General features: G+C 44.6%; 1 protein-coding gene across 1 annotated transcript in view; it reads right to left on the bottom strand.

Annotated features, from left to right (window-relative positions):
- Positions 1-3,542: 3,542 nt before the first annotated feature.
- Positions 3,543-19,313, bottom strand: part of TMC3 (transmembrane channel like 3) — a 59,021-nt gene continuing 43,250 nt past the window's right edge. The window contains exons 14-22 of the mRNA XM_033920777.1: positions 19,096-19,224; positions 16,668-16,735; positions 15,677-15,805; positions 12,550-12,660; positions 8,872-8,997; positions 7,190-7,268; positions 6,992-7,034; positions 5,613-5,874; positions 3,543-4,475 (exon numbers count right to left, since the gene is read on the bottom strand). Of these exons, the coding sequence (XP_033776668.1) occupies positions 3,626-4,475; positions 5,613-5,874; positions 6,992-7,034; positions 7,190-7,268; positions 8,872-8,997; positions 12,550-12,660; positions 15,677-15,805; positions 16,668-16,735; positions 19,096-19,224 (1,797 nt within the window). The 3' untranslated portion in view covers positions 3,543-3,625. The remainder of the gene's footprint in view (positions 4,476-5,612; positions 5,875-6,991; positions 7,035-7,189; positions 7,269-8,871; positions 8,998-12,549; positions 12,661-15,676; positions 15,806-16,667; positions 16,736-19,095; positions 19,225-19,313) is intronic.

The raw sequence follows: 19,313 nt of genomic DNA, 5'->3' as shown, positions 1-19,313 counted from the left end.
GTGGAGATGGTGCGGTGTACAAACCTAAGGTTTAGTTTAGTTTAGTTTTAGATCTAATATGTAAAGGTCAAGGATTCCAAATTGTGGGAGCAGTCACAGAAAACACTGTTGGACGGCGAGTGCCGATTATTTTCAATGAGGGTACAAAAAAAAGATGTTGGTTTGAGGATCTTAGTGTTCTAGACCAGTGTTCTTCAACCTTTTGACACCTATGGACCGGCGGAAATAAAAAATTATTTTGTGGATCGGCACCGGTCCGCGGACCGGCAGTTGAAGAACACTGCGCTAAGTTGTGCCCATCTCCACCCCAGACCCCACCCCCATAATAGTACTAATTGTAACACCATTTTTTTCCATTCATTTTTCATCTATACACAATATAATTGTATTAACAACACATAATGGTTAACCACAAAATAAAAATACACAAAACACACTGTATGCTTTGCAACATTCATTCCTACCAGAAAACAGATAACCCCCATGCAAATGCAGGACCAAAAACTAAAAGTACTAATATTTACTAACAAACCCTAAGATGCAAGACTCTGCAAGCAGTACAACCCCAGAGGAAAAGAATCAAATGCATTTCTCCCTGAACAGACAGTTAGGGCAGATGTAAAATCACACACACAAAAAAAATAAAAGCATTTCTCCTACCATTGTTGTCTCTGTCCCTCCATGTACCTTGCCTTCTGGCCTGCCCCCCGGTGTTAGCTTCAGGCCGGTCCATGGTGCGATCAATGCAGGGTCTTCGGGCCGGCTCCCCGAGTGCTGCATTGCACAAAGCTGTGGGAAGCGGCTCTTCGCGCGCGTCCCGTGCCTCAACTGGAAGCCTTCCCTCTGACGTTGCATTGTTCTAGACGGTTCATGTGGGATAATCAATTTATCTATAAATGCTGGTTCATTGGTTTTAGGTGTTTTAAATGTTTTCAAGGTGAGTTTATATGTTATTCTATGGGAGATAGGGAGTCAATGTGCCTTATTCAACAAAATGGAGGGACTTGGTCGTATTTCTTAGATCCTGTGATAACCTTAATAGCGGTATTTTGAATGAGTTGAAGACGCCAAATCGCTTTCTGTAATATACCCTTATAGAGAGAATTGCAAGTTTGGACACGACTTGCTCCTGCCGTAATCAGGTGTAATTTCTGGCGCCCAATTTGGGCCCACATCCCCATAATTCTATACCAGTATGCACAAATTGTAGGCACATCCCAAGGCCACACCCCCTTTTGGGTTGCGCATTATGCGATTTGGGTCAACCCGAGATGTGCACCAAATTCAAATTGGTGTCAGTTACCACTGATTAGCATCCAATTATTGGGTCTAATCGGCTTATTAGCCAATTTAGATGGGCGCGCATTTTGGATCGTGTCTAGTTTTGGGCGCCATAATCCAGTGGCGAGCGTCTGATTTTCAGTTTTGACCAACAAATGCCAATTTAAGGGACCCTTTTACTAATCGCTATAAGCACTACCACATGCTTGCCAACGCCTATAAATGGCGCTAGCAAGCTGCGCTTAGGAGCCACGCAATAATTGTGGGCTCAGCCTGCCTCACCCACATGCTAAAAAAATACATTTTATTCTTTAGTGCCAGGGGCACGTTTGGGGGCAGAGAGTAGGCAAGCCCTGTGTTAATCGGTGAGCGCATGGGTATTGGCGCCTACTGACCAACCGGCTCGGATTAGCGCGAGAGCTCTTACTGCCTACAAAATAGGTGACGATAAGCGATCATGTGCTAATGGCCACATGCTCATTTCAAAATTAGGGCAAAGCCAAACTGTGGCCATTTTAGAGCCTCAGCGTAGGCTGCTTGTCAGCTCAGCGCAGTAAAAGGGCCCCTTAAAAACATAGGTGTTTATTGGATTTAAAAAAAACCCACACTACTTCCTCTAATACACTCTCACCCATCTCATGGCTTATCTTGTATTCTTTGTTCGGTTTTTGTGCCTTGTCTGTCCTGACTCCTCCTGAGTGACACAAATGTACATCATTTGATTTCGCCAGGAAAGGAACCCAGAAATAGCACCTGCAGCTTGAAAACAACATAACCATCAATATTCTGTACCCTCAACAAACCCCTAATTAGCTAGAAAATAAACACATTTACATGAAATTGGACCCATTATACCCAGTGTGGCCCGGATTTTATAAACGGCATCCTACCGCTGTCTAACCAGCCAACTGGGAAGCACGTTTAAAAAACAACAACAACTCCCAAGGCAGGCCGCCTACTTTGGAGGCGCCTCCAGGAATCTAGGGAGGTGCGCAAGCCCGCATAAGATCTAGGCGTGGGCGTGGTTTGGCCCGGAAGTATCCTGAGGCGGCCATAAGCATCTCCCTAGGCCAGCGGGAGACCCGTACAATGTAGGCCAGCAAAATGCTTGGCTACATTGTAAGTAGATGCAGCCGCTGAGCTTATCACGGCAAGGGATCTCTCTGCCGTGATAAGTTTAGCGGCCCCCCCCCCCCACCGAACGATCGCGTTTGTTAGGGAGGGGGGTTGCCGGGTAGGAGGAACTGGGCATTCCTCCTACTGCGGTCATTCAGGGAGGGGGAATCCCTCATGCCGGTAGTCTTCGCAGGGGGTGGGGACTGGTTGCCGCTAACCTTATTGCGGCAGGGAGATCTCTTGCCGCGATAAGCTCAGCGGCAACTAGATTCTCTAGCTTACATTTGTAGCATGGACGTCGGTTAGAGAATAGGGTTCTTTTTAGGGGGGCTTAGGCGCAATTCTGTATAGGACGCCCATCGGCTTCTGAGACCGGGCGCTATGCAGAATCCAGACCTCTGTGTTGTTCCATGACAATGTCACACATGTTGTTTCAGGAAGCTGTAAAAGATATTCAAAATTACAACAGGATATTTTTTGTTCACGAACCCCCATTTTATAAAACCGTAGCGCGGTTTTTTAGCGCCAGCCCCAGCAGTAACAGAATCCCACGAGCGTCACAAAAAACTGCGGTACGGTTTTGCAAAAAGGAGAGCAAGATGAACTGCGTGTCTACAATCACATGGTTATTGCTTTTCTAGCGAGAAAACCTCAGGACGCCACTACCCAAAAGACAAACCGCAAACAAATACCGGAAGGAAAACACTGACACAGTGGAGATGAACTGGACACATACGGGTTTATTAATAACATTAAAAAAATCATAAAACTGAGTTCATAGAAACATAAAGAGCTGGAAATGGTAACAAAGTCCCCAAATGTACCAGTCTGTATGAAAATCAATTGGTCCTCTGTGCATGAGCAATTCCACCTTGATGTACACAATGGTATCGGAAATCGATGACCTGGATCCAGTAAAACAAATCAGCTGGCAAGTGTTGTAACAAGCGGGATGGATACAACAGAGCAGTGGTTCACAACCCTGTCCTAGGGGACCCCCAGCCAGTTGGGTTTTCACAATATCCCTAATGAATATGCATAAGACATATTTGCATGCCTGTCTCCTCCATTATATGCAAATCTCTCTCATGCATATTCATTAGGGATATCTTGAAAACCCAACTGGCTGGGGGGTCCCCCTAGGATAGGTTTGAGAACCACTGCAACAGATGGATTGGACCCGGACATGGATATTGCTTTTCTAGCAACCCAAAATGGAGCACTTTCCCTACACATTTGAGCAGATCAGTTCATTGGAATTAGAGACATTTAGGTCCACACTGGTCTTTGATTTTTTTCTGGTGAGCTTCGCATTGGATTTCACGTATTTGTCTTTGGAATGAATGACTTGGATGTACTGATCTGTACTGCTGTTTTGTTGATCACTGCTGGAGCCAACTGAGACCGAGTCTGACTCGGTTAATGATGGCTCCTGCTTGTGCTTTGATTTGGGCTTTATATGCTTCTCCGCATAGTAATCATCCAGCTCAACTTTTTTCATGTTTGACCTTTTGTGAGCCTGTGGTCTGTCTAATTCCAGCTCAAAGCCGTCGTCCCATGATTTGTACTGCATTTTTGCTAGATCTCTACTAGTTAAAATGTGACTGTCCACTCGATCGCCAATGTAGAAACGTGGTGGCCGCAGGTCCGAAAGGGAGCGAGGGCGATGGGATCGATTTATAAGATCTCTCCTTAGTTCCTCCTCTTCCTCTTCTTCATCGCTATAATGAGGCGAATATGAGCGATGGGGAGTTCGCACTATATACCTTCGGACATTCCTTGGATATAGCTCAACTATATCAGCTGAATCGTCCACCCTAAAATGTCGCGGTAGACGGGAGGTTGAGCGAAGCAGCTTCTTACGGGATTCATGCTCATTAATGAGAAAGTACCTTGTGTGTGGTCGTCGACCTACAAAGCTCTGAGCTCCTACTGGGCCATCAGGAATTACCTGCTTAATGCCTTTTCTGAACAGAGGATCAGAGTGAACATCTTCCACCCTTCTCTTGATAGTCACCGGGGTATGGGTTTTGGCTCTACAAGTATCGTTTGTGCTTCCCAGTACGACACCTGGATGCCTGCAGAAAAGAGCAGTGGGAATACAGCATCATGATGGCAAAAGAAATGAAATAGAACATTTCAGAACTCTAACTCCATGTACAGAAATGATATCGTCATGTGAGGACGTCTTTAGGAAGCTACTGCTCCCTTTTAACAGCGCTCCCTGGCAGTAACAGAATCGCCTTAAAAGGCGGGCTACTGAGCAGGGAGATGATGACTCAGTAGGAGCAGAACAGGGAGGGTATAATCGAAGCAGGATAAAACCCCTCAGCACAGCACAGGAGAAAAGAGAAGCCCTCTATGAGGGGCCGTTGAAAATTTCTCAGCTCAACAAACAAAGTTGGGGCAATCTTCATCAAGGGCTACTTTTCTACTTTTTTCGTTCTGTATTTGAATGAAGAAAGTGCAAAAAAATCACTGGACTAGGTGTACAGGCCTCGATGGAGACTGCTCCAACTTACTTTGTTTGGACTGAGAACTTTTTAGCAGCCCCTCATATCAACATGCAAGCTACAGAAACTCCACTCAAGTAGGCCAAATTTATTTTGGAACCCTACTGAAACTGTCACGTGGGATCTCAGAGTCAAGCCTGGCCCAGTTGTGCTGAACTGTGAAAGACAGAACTTTAACTCTTAGGACTCCAGGCCACAGACAAGTTGTTCGTGCTGCCTTTTGAGAAACAGACTAGCACAGGCTGTGGCTCTGTAGGACAAGGACTGATTTTTGTGTTTATTTCCCTCTGACTTATGAAGAGAATAGGTCACACATTTCCCTGCACATAAATAAATTGTTTATTTCACATTTAAACCTCTGTGTGGCTGTGTTTATCAAGACTCCAGATCCTGCCCTTGCTCCATGCTACACATCAGAAGACACATATTACTGCCAATCCCATTGAAACATTCTGCATGTTAAACCAAGATGACCCCAAGATACTTGGAAAATTACTTCACTCCAAATTGAAACCCAAGTGCCATACTGAAAACTAATCTGTTTTGTGGATCTTGAGTACTGGAAATCTACAGCATATATCATAACGTGGCTAGATTAGGTGGCCTTTATGGTCTTATCTACCACCATGTCGGCTATTTCTATAACCTCTCAACATAGCAGTGGCATAATTTATGGCTTAATTAAATCAAATACATTCCTACCTATTTGGAATGTGCTCAGGTCTGTGCTTTTGTATACCAGGAATTGAAGGGCTTGGGGTTATAGTCACTGGTTTGGCAATTTCGGCCCGAGGTGCTGATTGCGAGATGGTTTGTATCCTGCCGCTTTTGCTGACTGGTGATTCAAAGTTTATCACGCTGCCGTTCTTTCTGGGTGTCGAGGAACGAGCAGAAGACTCCTGGCTTGCAATGTCACTCTCCTGCTCGGGTCTTTTATCATTGCCTTCGAGGTTTTTGAATCTGGCTAGAAGTTCAAGAAAAGATTGGTAGTATACAAGAAAATCACCTAAGAACATAAGAACATAAGAAGTTGCCTCCACTGGGTCAGACCGAGGTCCATCTCGCCCAGCGGTCCGCTCCCGCGGCGGCCCATCAGGTCTGCGACCTGTGAAGTGGTTTCTGACCACTTCTATAACCTACCTCAAGTTCTATCTGTACCCCTCTATCCCTTTATCCTCCAGGAACCTATCCAAACCCTTCTTGAACCCCTGTACAGAGTTCTGGCCTATCACTTCCTCCGGAAGCGCGTTCCATGTGTCCACCACCCTCTGCGTAAAAAAGAATTTTCTAGCATTTGTTCTAAACCTGTCCCCTTTCAATTTCTCCGAGTGACCCCTAGTGCTTGTGGCTCCCCACAGTTTGAAGAATCTGTCCTTATTTACTCTCTCTATGCCCTTAAGGATTTTGAAGGTTTCTATCATGTCCCCTCTAAGTCTCCTCTTTCTCAAGAAACAGAACAACTACAAAATAGTTTAGAGATTTATAACATCCTAAAAGAAATATGTAATTGAATTATTATGTCAATTAAAGATGATAAAAATACATTTTCCTAATTAAAAAAAAAAAAAAAAGCATGAAGAGTGAGTCCAGCAGAATGCAGGAAGACCTGGCTTGGGACTCTTGACTAATGATGTTTGATGACGGGGCTCATTTTCAAAGCACTTAAACACACAAAGAGGGGCATTTCTGATAGGACGTCTAAGTCCAACTTTGGATGTTTCCCGCAAGAAGTCCAAAGTCAGATTTCAAACAATATGTGGTCTGTCTATCATACTCCCCCCAATTTGAACTTTGTAGTCATTCCATGAGCGTCTTGAATGCCTCTTCAGTGTTATCTACTATGAGTTCCTTTGACTAAGGTGCGCTAGCGTTTTTAGCACACGCAGGATATTACCACGTGCTACACCGCGGCGCTACGCAGCTATAACTAATGCCAGCTCAATGCTGGCGTTATCGTCTAGCGCGCGGGGCAATGTAGCGTGCCCTATTCTGCGCGTTAATGTCCTAAAAAGGAGGCCAGTCTTTATAAAATAGCCTTAATTCGGGCAAATACCCGAGAGCTTCCCACATTCTGGACCTACCGACTGCCATCTGGAAGACCTTTTTCTTGTCTTCTGTTCTTTCCTAAAATGTAACACAATCAGAAACGTAAGGCGCGAGTTCTCGGGCATCGCTTCGTTCAGCAAAGCAAGCATATATGAACAAGGCCGAGATTTAAGCCTCCAACTCGGTGCACAGTCGCAAAAAGCAAGGAATAAACTCTGCCACCGGGTGCTTACGGTTTGGATCTGCATCCTCAGTTGATTGTTGGTGAATTTTAATGATCTCGCAATACTTTGCAGATAGTAAATTAGCATGCTGAAAAAGAAAGGCAAGACGGGGCATAAATCTGGAAAACTATCTCTAGTCGTTGTAATTCAGAAGTATCCGAGGCCATAAATATAAACTGGAACTGGAATTTATTTTAGACATTAGTCTTTGTAATTAAGCACAAGGGAATGAAGTGAGATGCGTTGGAATGAATAAATTAGCAGATTATTGCTTTACATGTACATTTAATCATATGCTAATATTGGAGGACGGGATTACAGGTCTTTCAGGATAAGGAGGAGAGAGAACAAAGCACTGAGGCCAAAAGAAAGGAAAAGAATCAGAAACAACTTTGTGCTCACTTCTTAAATAATTAGAATAGAATTAAACCTTTTTTTAAAAATGTTATTTTTAAGACATTTGTAATATTTCCACATGCACATAGAAACAAGTTAGCAATTTAAAGAGAGAGTGTGGCGCAGTGGTTAAAGCTACAGCCTCAGCACTCTGAGGTTGTGGGTTCAAACCCACACTGCTCCTTGTGACCCTGGGCAAGTCACTTAATCCCCCCATTGCCTGCCAGGACAGATAGGGAAAAATGCTTCAGTACCTGAATAAATTCATGTAAAGCATTCTGTGCTCCCCTGGGAGAACGGTACAGAAAATGGAATAAATAAATAGTATGAAAAGTTTTAGCCTCCTGATAACCAGAGCTGGCATTGTGACATCATAATGCCTCATTCCACCAATGCCTAAGAGCCAACCTCATCAGTGATGTCACAATGGATTGACTGTCCTCTACTTGGCTCACTTTTGCTACATTTTGATCTCTAGAGTGGGGCAGTGGTTAACGCTACAGCCTCAGCACTCTGAGGTTGTGGGTTCAAACCCACACTGCTCCCTGTGACCTTGGGCAAGTCACTTAATCCCCCCATTGCCCATTTGATAGTGCGAGCCTGCCAGGACAGATAGGTAAAAATGCTTGAGTACCTGAATAAATGCATGTAAACCGTTCTAAGCTCCCCTGGGAGAACGGTATAGAAAATTGAATAAATAAATAAAGGACTAATATATAAACATTCAGCTATCAACAAATAAAAATGCCTTCAAGCCCACATCTTGGAAGAGAAATCTTGCCTCACTTACAGAAAATCAAGAAGGAACCCAGACATAATCATGCTTATTTTCATGTGATCATTCATTTTTCACACTCCAAATAAGCTTACCCCCGCCTTTACAAAGCCGCGCTAGGGTTTTTAGCGCCAGCCGTGGCGGTAACAGCTCGGACGCTCCTAGGAATTCTAGCACGGCTTTGTAAAGGAAGGGGGTTCGTTCTTTATCTCATGACCTGTAATGACCTCATCTAACTGCAACGAATCCCAATAAACATATTCCTTCTCTTGAAAAGCAACGAGACATTCGAATGTAATTAAGCCTACGATTGACATTTCTTCCTCTCCTCCACAATGGATTCATTTTTGGTTTTGAAGACTGGATTGCAAAGTCATTGGATTAAACTTAAGAAAGTATTGTCTTCTACGTGTATGCATTATATCCAGTGGGGGTTTTTTCTTTTCGGTCATGGAAATCCAGCCAATAACTCCTGGGCATGTATGAAATTGGACCCCCATAGCACAACACGAGAACTTACAAGAGAAGAAGTAAAGCAGGAAGGACCACCACGGGACTGCTGATGTAAGTCATTACCGAGTTAAACCACAAGGGGAAATCTGTCTGAATCGTTTCAGAAATAATGTCGTAGATTTTCTCTTGCCCGCTGCAGTTTAGAAAGAAAGCAATATGGGTTGGACAGAACCACTGGTTTTGATCATAGTAATAAGAACATACGGTACTATTATTCTCCACAGACATGTTCGGTTATCGATAATCTTTGATGATGATTTTAATTTCTAGAAACATTTTAATAGCAAACTTGTTACGTATACCATGTATTTTTTGTTATTAAGTAGACATATGCCATGAATATTTTTTTCATTTTCTTATTTTTTTTTTTTAATGTTGTGTTTGTATGTTTTTCACTTTATTTTGTTTATTCAGAAATGAAAAAAAAAAATTAATAAAAATGGAGTAATACATGAAGAAACAAAAGTATAATTAAGAACTATACATCTGGAGACCGTTACTTTAAATTTTGCAAAGCCCCATCCAAGGCTTGTGGATACTCCCTATTACCCCACACATAAACAGGGGAAACAAAACCACAAAACTCAAAGGAGCAAAAACAAAGTGGAATTGTCCAATCAGAATGGTGCACCATTCTGATTGGACAATTCCACTTTGTTTTTACCCCCTATTACCCGTCATAAGCTTGTGGCCAGTCCTCTTTAATAACCACTCCCCCCCCCAAAAAAAAAAAAAAGCTGCCTTCCATTCTATGAAGACTTCAGGGGTAGGAACTCTTGTCTCACTGGTCCTGATTTTCAAAATGATGTCAGTAGACCTAATAATAATGAGTGACACAGCGGAGGAGAACACCTGAATCAATGTTGCAATATGCCCAAAAAGTGCAGTTGACCATAGGTAGAGAGGCAATTTTATTTAAAATCCATAACCCAGTGTGACTCGCGCTTTGGCCAATTACCTGCATCAGAGCTCCTTCCCTGGAGCTTTTTTAAAAGCTGGGGTGCTTAGCACCTGCTGGTTTCTATGCATCCGGTTCTTTCTGCCACTTTCCTATACCATAAACCACGCCGGACTCTGGTTTACAATAAACATTTTCTCCATATCTACTTGTAGCTGACGGCACCGTTTTGGTGCAATTTCAAATAACTACAACTACTACTTATCACTTATGGAGTGCTGAAAGGCGTGTGTAGCACTGTACATTTTGACATTTAGAGACGGTCCCTGCTCAGAAGAGCTTACAATCTAACTTGGACAGGCAGACGTGGCATATAGGGTTGGGGATGCAGAACCCAAGATGAGAGGAGTTAGGAGTCAAAAGCACTCTCGAAGAGGTGGGCTTTTAACTGGGCTTTGAACACTGGCAGAGACGGAGCCCACCGTAGGGATTCAGGCAGCTTGTTCCAAGCATACGGTGCAGCAAGGCAAAAGGGATGAAGTCTGGAGCTGGAAGTTGAAGAGAAGGGTACAGGAGGGACTTACCAGCTGAGTGAAGCTCTTGAGGGGATCATAGGGGGAGATAGTGAGGGACAGTTGAGTGCAACTGTGCAACAGTTATTCAAAATGATGTCAACCTCTGGCCAGTTGGTGTCATTTTGAAAAGCAGGACTGACGGAGAAGGAAAAACCTGGATTTGCTCCTTGGCTGGGGGTGGGGCTGGACACAACCTTGAAGGGACCCTAGAAAGCTTGTCACAGTCTTGGGGGGGGCTTTTATTCCAAATGTAAACGCTCTCCCCAAAACTGTGTATATGGTGCCTAAAATATTGTATGTACATTAATCTAATTTAATACAAAATTTCTGAGTTGCTCTAATACCATTTAGTTCAAGGCAATTCACATCAAAAAGAAGCCTTAATAATTCTATGGGAAAAAATAATTCCTAGGATAATTCTTGAACTAAAAAGTACTAACTTTACAATCTATCATATAAAAATGTTTTCAACATTCTATGAAATTTCCAATAACTAACTTCTGTCTTTATTTGTATAGGTAAATCATTCCGAATAACAATGGCAGCATATGTGAAAGAAGAATTAAATTGAAGTTTAAAAGGGGGTAACTGAAATAAAAATGTATTATTTAGTCTATTAGAGGAATAATGCAAACGTGAAAAGAACAAACCCTCCCCGTTTACAAAAGCATAACGCGGTTTTTAGCGCCGGCCTCCGTGGTAACAGCTCCTATGCTGATAGGAATTCGATGAGTGTCATAAGAACATAAGCAATGCCTCTGCTGGGTCAGACCTGAGGTCCATCTTGCCCAGCAGTCCGCTCACGCGGCGGCCCAACAGGTCCAGGACCTGAGCAGTAATCCTCTATTTATACCCTTCTATTCCCTTTTCCAGCAGAAAAATGTCCAATCCTCTCTTAAATCCCAGTACTGTATTCTGCCCTATAACGTCCTCTGGAAGCGCATTCCAAGTGTCCACCACACGTTGGGTAAAAAAGAACTTCCTGGCATTTGTATTGAATCTGTCCCCTTTCAACTTTTCCGAATGGCCTCTTGTTCTTTTATTTTTTGAAAGTTTGAAGAATCTGTCCCTCTCTACTCTCTCTGTGCCCCTCATGATCTTATAAGTCTCTATCATATCCCCTCTAAGTCTCCTCTTCTCCAGGGAAAAGAGACCCAGTTTCTCCAATCTCTCAGCGTATGAAAGGTTTTCCATCCCTTTTATCAGACGTGTCGCTCCTCTCTGAACTCTCTCGAGTAACGCCATATCCTTCTTAAGGTATGGCGACCAAAACTGGACACAGTATTCCAGGTGTGGGCGCACCATCGCCCGATACAGCGGCAGGATAACTTCTTTCGTCCTGGCTGTAATACCCTTCTTGATTATACCTAGCATTCTATTCGCTCTCTTAGCGGCCGCTGCGCACTGTGCAGTCGGCTTCATTGACCTGTCCACCATTACCCCCAAGTCCCTCTCTTGGGTACTCTCATTCAATGACATCCCTCCCATCGTATAGTTGTACCTCGGGTTTCTGCTTCCCACATGCAATACTTTACATTTCTCAACGTTGAACTTCATTTGCCATTTTGTCGCCCATTCTCCTAGTTTGTTCAAGTCCCTTTGCAATTCCTCACAGTCCTCTTTAGTCCGAGCTTCCCTAAATAATTTGGTGTCATCTGCAAATTTTATTATCTCACACTTCGTCCCTGTTTCTAGATCATTTATGAATATATTAAATAACAGCGGCCCAAGCACCGAGCCCTGCGGAACACCACTCGTGACCCTCCTCCAGTCAAAGTAGTGTCCCTTCAACCCTACCCTTTGTTTCCTACCTGCCAACCAGTTTCTGATCCATCTATGTTCGTCTCCGTCCACCCCATGGTTCTTCAGTTTCCGGAGTAATCGTTCATGGGGCACCATGTCATAGCTGTTACTGCCGCAGCCAGCGCTAAAAACCGCGCTACACTTTTGTAAACGGGGGGAGGGGGAGATCATCGTTAATCGGGAGCACATCTGAGAAGGCCCAGCCCATAAACTTTGAACCCTAGGCATAGGCCTGTTCTGCAGCGAGCCCAAGGTATTGGCTGAAATTGTAATGTCTAGTTTTCCAGTTCACGAGAGCGATGCCGAATGCATAGCAATATTGCTCACCTAGGAATTTTGGCCAGTCTGTATCAAACGCCCACAGTAATCCTGATCAAATCAGCGTCGAATGAATTATATAGCAACCTACCTAAAAGGACCACAGTTTATGGATGGCTTATATCTCGCAATGGCAAAAACCGTTGGCAGCATGCACAGAAACAGCATGAATAAGAGCATAGCCAGGTAAAAGTTATTTGATCTGTAAGAAAGCATGACATTTCACACATTACTCACTGTGAATCACAGGCATCGCCACGGATATACAGTAAATCCACAGCATGCTAATGTGACAGGTATAACATTGTCCACACCAGGGCTGTCCAAGTCCGGTCCGCGAGGTCTACTGGCAGGCCAGGTTTTCAGGATATCCACAATGAATATGCATGAGAAAGAGATTTGCACACCAAGAAGGCAGTGCAGGCAAATCTCTCTCATGCATATTCATTGGGGATATCCTGAAAACCTGGCCTGCCAGGAGCTCTCGAGGACCGGACTTGGGCAGCCCTGGTCTAAACACTCTGCAGTTTGTGGACTATCACGCCGGCATGCTGATATATTCAAGCCTTCCTACTGTTTTTTCCTTTTGCATTCCCTTTTACTTTGAATATTGTAGCTCTCACCTTCTTACCTTCCGTTCAAATTTGTCAAGGTTTTAATGTCTTTGAAAGTAGACGTCATCCCTAGAGATACCTTGTCATTTTAAGTTTGTATTTTTTTTTGATGATTTTGTACACCGCTTAGAAGTCTGATTAGGCGGTATAAAAAATTTGAAATAAACTTGAAACTTGAGAAGCGGGCCTGCGTTGGATGTAAACGCTGTCTGCCTTGATGTTTTAGCTGAATTTTGTTTCAAATATAGAAGTCGTTTGAAGCTTATATGAGGAGAGAAGATCACAGCCTGGCAGACATCAGCTTCAGCCAGTCTCCCTGCCTCCCCAACCATATTGGCTTTCTAAGTGGCGGGATGAACAGGGATCGGGTGAAGGCCCCAAACAGTGGCATCGTAAAGAGGGTGCGAGGGGGGTTAGGCACCCCCTCCTCCTCTCTGCCCCCCGTTCCCACTCCTCCCCCTGCTGCCCTCGCCCGTCCACGACCCTTCGAGAGGTAGTGACATCAGAGAGAGCACCGAAGCTGACGCAGGCAAGTGTATCGCTGCCCACGCTGAAGTCAAAAAGGTACGGGAAAGGAATGCGCTGCAGGGGGGGCGGGAGAGGGGCGCCGGTCACCCTTGCTACGCCACTGGGCCTAAACTGGTTCCCAGTCCAGAGACAGGATTCCCACGCGTAGTCCGTTGCAGCCAGAGCAAGATATTGAATATGTGAGAGAAAAACCATGGTAGAGTGTGGTGCAGTGGTTAAAGCTACAGCCTCAGCACTCTGAGGTTGTGGGTTCAAACCCTCACTGCATCCTGTGACCCTGGGCAAGTCACTTAATCCCCCCCCCCCCCCCACACACACACATTGTCCCAGGTACATTAGATAGATTTTGAGCCCACTGGGACAAATGTAAACCATTCTGAGCTCTCTTGAGAGAACGGTATCGAAAATTGAATAAATAAAATAAGTATTGAGGTTGTCCCATTGCTTGGGAGCAGTAATAGGAAGTGGCTTTTATGGCTTACTTCTTAGAGCCAGATGTTACATTTGTGAGAGATAACTCTTAAGTACTGATTGCATGAGCTGGGTGCCCAGCAATGAACCGGGCAGTTCCTCAATAACTGAGTGAGAGGAATTATGATTAATTTTTTGTGGATTTGAATTTTTCTTTTTTGAATTCCTTGTATATGTAAGATCCGTAATCAGACGGCTGGACATGTTGAAAACAACCATGGGGACGCCGCCGGAGGACCCTACCTGACTAGCACAAAACCAATCTCAGAAGTTGCTAGGACTTGAGCATGAGTTGATGACACCGAACTGTATGTAAGTTATGCTGCGGCTATGAACCATGCACATATAAGGAATAATCTCTCATATAGATTACCAGTGCCTAGTTTCTTGATTAGGGAATGGAAAGGAAGCCACTCGGGGATCTAGCACCCTGCAGCACCTGATCAACCAAGCATGATAGAATTGACTTAGGGTTACCAGCATGTCCTCTGGGGGTCCGGACAGCTTTTCAAAACCCGACTCTTTCTCCGGCTTTTGCAAATCTTCCTCAAAATTGCGTCAGGCAGGAGGGTATCTGCGTAAGTGCGGAGGCCACGTCTATTCACGCGTGCGTGCGATGTTATTGGGTCGCATCCACGCATGCGCAGATGACCTCCTGCCCGAGTAGGCAGTGTGGGGTGGGGGGGGGGGGGCTAGGGGGATTGGGGTCGGGACTGGAGCATAATGGGGCAGGGTTGTGTGATAGATGTCAGGAACCTATGGGAGGCTTTTACAGGAACTGGGTGGGCCTAGGGGTCCGGATTTTAATAAAGTAAAATCAGGTAACCCTAATAAATGAGAAACTGGGTTTGTCTGGTAGGCTGCAGATATAGTAATACGCAGGCCTTGAGCATGCTCAGATGCTCAAGGCCTAGCAGAAGAGGAGGCCGATCTTCGGGCACCGGCACCAAGCACAGGACATGCCGGTGCCGGTGCCCAGATGAGGGTAAGAAGTGCGGGGGGGGGGGGTTGCCGGATCGTGGCGGGGGGTACCCAATCGCGTCGGGGGGGGCGGATCGCGTCGGGAGGGGGCCGGATCGCGAGGGGGAAGGGTGCCAGATTGCGAGGGGGGCGCTCGTAAATCGAGCCATGCTCGGTTTCCGAGGCACCGATTTTGCAGATGTTTTGCTCGTCTTGCAAAACACTCGCAAACCGGTGCACTCGTAAACCGAGATACCACTGTACTGTATAAATCAACCGTATCTGAATCTGTCATTGTGTTCCTATAATATTTCATCACAGCTTTGCATTTGTTACTGTGACATAGTAACATAGTAACATAGTAGATGACGGCAGATAAAGACCCGAATGGTCCATCCAGTCTGCCCAACCTGATTCAATTTAAATTTTTTTTTTTTTTTTTTTTTCTTCTTAGCTATTTCTGGGCGAGAATCCAAAGCTTTACCCGGTACTGTGCTTGAGTTCCAACTGCCAAAATCTCTGTTAAGACTTACTCCAGCCCATCTACACCCTCCCAGCCATTGAAGCCCTCCCCAGCCCATCCTCCACCAAACAGCCATATACAGACACAGACCGTGCAAGTCTGTGTTTATTGTTTTTACTGACCTTGAAGCTCGGAAGACTTGCTGATGCGGAACATTGCATGTTAACACTGCCCAGCTCCTCAAATACATGAGTCCAATTAATTTAAAGACATTGAACGCCGGGAGGCAAGGTGAAAAAAAGGCTCCCATCCTGTAAAGGAAGCAATTCGGTTACAGATCGTGTCTATGCATCGCTTGCAAAAGAAATGATACTGGTTCTCCATATCTGTGGCATCCCTCTTGCTATAAGAGATGCTCATGGTGTGGACCACGAGGGGTTTAACTTGGCCGAGGACGCAGCCACCTTACAGATTAATTTGCTTGCTATTAGTCTGTTGCTGGGAGAAGAAAGTGGAAGGGAATACAGGGTGGTATCAGCTGGCTGGGTTTGAGAGAAGCTTGGAGCTTGGGATTGGCAGATTTGTCAGATGGGGGAGAGGGATTCTATTTGTTTATGTTGAGCTTGGGGTTTGGGGGATTTTGTTTTAGGAGGGAAGGGTATATAGGGCTTTGGGATTTAGCGTGAACAGTGGGAAAGATGTTGAGGACAGTTCGTAGCTTAGCAGAAATGGAAGGGATAAGAAAGCACTGGGTGGCTATGTTATGAAATTGAATTTTGGATCCTTGAGGGCGTTACTGCCTCAAGGGAGATGAGTTTTGGGGTCTTGGCAACTTTAAACAACTAGTTCAATACCATCTAGCTGGATGAGAAACTAGAGTTATTAGTTTGATGTTTTAAGTTGTGAATTTTGGGGTATTTTTTAGAGTTTACCATTTGCTATGAAACTGGGTTTTCAATTCAAGTTCGGCCAGTATTCTGCCAGCTTATATTTTGTGAGTTCAATATTTTAACTGTGACATATGGTAATGAAAGAGTTGGATGCGTTACGCGTGCCTAAGTTATGTGCTTTATTTTGCGCAAATGAGTTTACAGATAATCCGTACCATGTACGGATAGGCTAATACAGAAGCAATACAACGAGTGAGATGATGTGAGCTTAAGGGCTGCTTACCAGATCATTCCTTGATTGTAGACCAAATGAAGCACATTCTCGGCAATTTTGAATTCCCCATATTCAGGCTACAAGATGGGGAACATTGCAGGTTAACACTGCCCAGCTCCACAAAGACACAAGTCCAATTAATGTACAGAAACCATGGCGAAAAGAGGCTGATAATTACCGTCAATTCATGAGATTTTAATTCTTGTTGTAACAAATGTTTTAAATCATGCGAGTGTTGTATTGGGCAAAACATGCGAAGGGTAATTTCCTGAACCATTCCCCTCCCCCCCCTTTTTTTTTTTACAAATCTGCGATAGCGGGTTTTTTGCATAGGCTGGTGCACTGAATGCTCTGCGCAGCTTCCGACACTCATAGAGGTCCTATGAGGGTTTGGAGCAGCGCAGAGCATTCAGCGTGCCAGCCTGCGCAAAAAACGGCGGTTTTGTAAAAGGGGGGGGGAAGGGGGCATTGTGTATTAAACATTCTTATAAAATTAGGTCACACCTAGAGGTCTGCAAAGAGCGTGTAAACTTGTACGGTCTGTTGGTGGAAGCTGTTTTCGACACCAGCTGAACGTATGCCCCTGACAAAGCCCTTGTAGGCGAAACATGGACACTCTTGATTTTCTTGATATGGTTTGTTTGTTGCCTTTCGTTCCACTTTGGATATAGTAGACAGGTGCCATTATTGAATGTAGTCCTTCGCGCAGTTTGTCAAATAATACATTTATTTCAGGACCCGTCAAATGCGCGCACGACAATGGCGTCCCATCAATCGCGCCCCATAGAGTGGATACTATTTTGTCTTTTTGAGGGTTACAAAGTACACCCACTACACTAGTGCGATTGACCGGGTGCCATTGTCCTGCATGCACTTGTCGGTCCGCACATTTGACGGGGTGTGATTGTCGGTGTGCCCATTTATATTAATGTCTTGATGAAAAATATAATACGGTCAAATAGTGGATTATGCTATGCTTCTCGACCTGTTTTGTCAATGTAGGGCGCTGCTCTGCTAATTATAATTCTGCTCACTGAATTTTTCTGTTTTTCTGTTCTATACGTATAGAAAATATCCACAAGACCTGATCCGGTAGTGTCAGGCTAACTGGATCCAGTGCTGTTATTCAGCAATGCTTTAATTGGAGAGAGCTGTTGCATATCAGCACTGACCGCCATGGTACTCTGGGAAAGAGTTAAGGCAGAGCTGGATTCCTGCAACGTGCTTCTCGCAGGTTTTCCACTATAGCCTGTTCAGAATTCTGCTGCCCGCCTCATATTCCGCTCACATGACCCCTCTCCTCCAATCGCTTCACTGGCTCTCTGTCTGTTTCCGCATCCAGTTCAAACGCCTACAAGTGTATTCATTCTGCAGTATCTCTCCTCGCTTGCCTCTCCCTCTCTCCTCTTTTGCCTCTCCCTCTGCCCCAGGAACTCCATTCATCGGGCGAGTCTCTCTTGTCGATGCTCTTCTCCTCCACTGCCAACTCATGAGTCTGTCCCTTCTGCCTCGCCATATGCCTGGAACATCCTACCTGACTCTGTGCATCGTGCCCCGTCTCTGGTGGTGGTCAAATTCAGACTTAAAACCCACTTTTTTGAAACTGCATTTATATCCAACCCTACCAATTTGTAAAAGCACCCATATCTGTGGTCATTCTTTCTTTACTCCCCTACCTCTAACTCCTTTGGGTTTTCCCACCTGAGTTGGATGTATAAACTACCTTTGTCCTGTATGTCTGTCGTATTTAGATTGTAAGCTCATTGAGCAAGGACCATCTCTTGCATGTTTGTTGTACAGCGCTGCGTGGGTCAGGTAGTGACATAATAACATAGTAGATGACGGCAGATAAAGACCCGAATGGGTCTAGTCTGCCCAACCTGATTCAATCCAAAAATTTGTTGGTTTTTTTTCTTCTTCTTCTTAGCTATTTCTGGGCAAGAATCCAAAGCTCTGCCCGGTACTGTTCTTAGGTTCCAACTACTGAAGTTTCCGTCAAAGCTCACTCCAGTCCATCTACACCCTCCCAGCCATTGAAGCCCTCCCCAGCCCATCTTCAACCACAAGGCCATATACAGACACAGACCGTGCAAGTCTGCCCAGTACTGGCCTTAGTTCTTCAATATTTACTATTATTTTCTGATTCTACATCCTCTGTATTCATCCCACGCCGGAGTTATCCAGGCACTACTGATATTCTATCCGGCAAGTTGGGCCAAACGAAAGGCTGTCTTAACTTGCCTAAATAGTCGTCCACATAATGGCACGGAACATTGTGAGCCCATCAGGGCTAGAGAAAAGTACCTGAATAGAAAGTATACAGTGCTGTGTACATCTAGTAGGGTTATAGAAATTAGTAGTAGAGTCATGTAAACATCAATTTGGTTGATACCACTGGTCACCACTGTACTTATAACTTTAAATGAAATATACTTACAAACTTGCTTTCCAGATCCCAACACCAGCAATCACTTAAGTATCGCACAAAGAGTCCCCGGAAAAAATCAATCAGAAGAATGCTTGCGACTGTGAAAATCATATCGATGATGGAGAGCTTGAGCATTTCCTGAAACATAGAAAAGGAGACGTATAATCAACATCTCTCGCACACACCAGCGTACACACCCACACCCGCAGTGGGGCCCCTCAAAGCCA

This window comes from Geotrypetes seraphini, chromosome 14, assembly GCF_902459505.1.
Source record: "Geotrypetes seraphini chromosome 14, aGeoSer1.1, whole genome shotgun sequence".
NCBI lineage: Eukaryota > Metazoa > Chordata > Amphibia > Gymnophiona > Dermophiidae > Geotrypetes > Geotrypetes seraphini.
The sequence above is the reverse complement of the archived record's forward strand: the minus strand, read 5'-3'. Positions and strand labels throughout refer to the sequence as shown.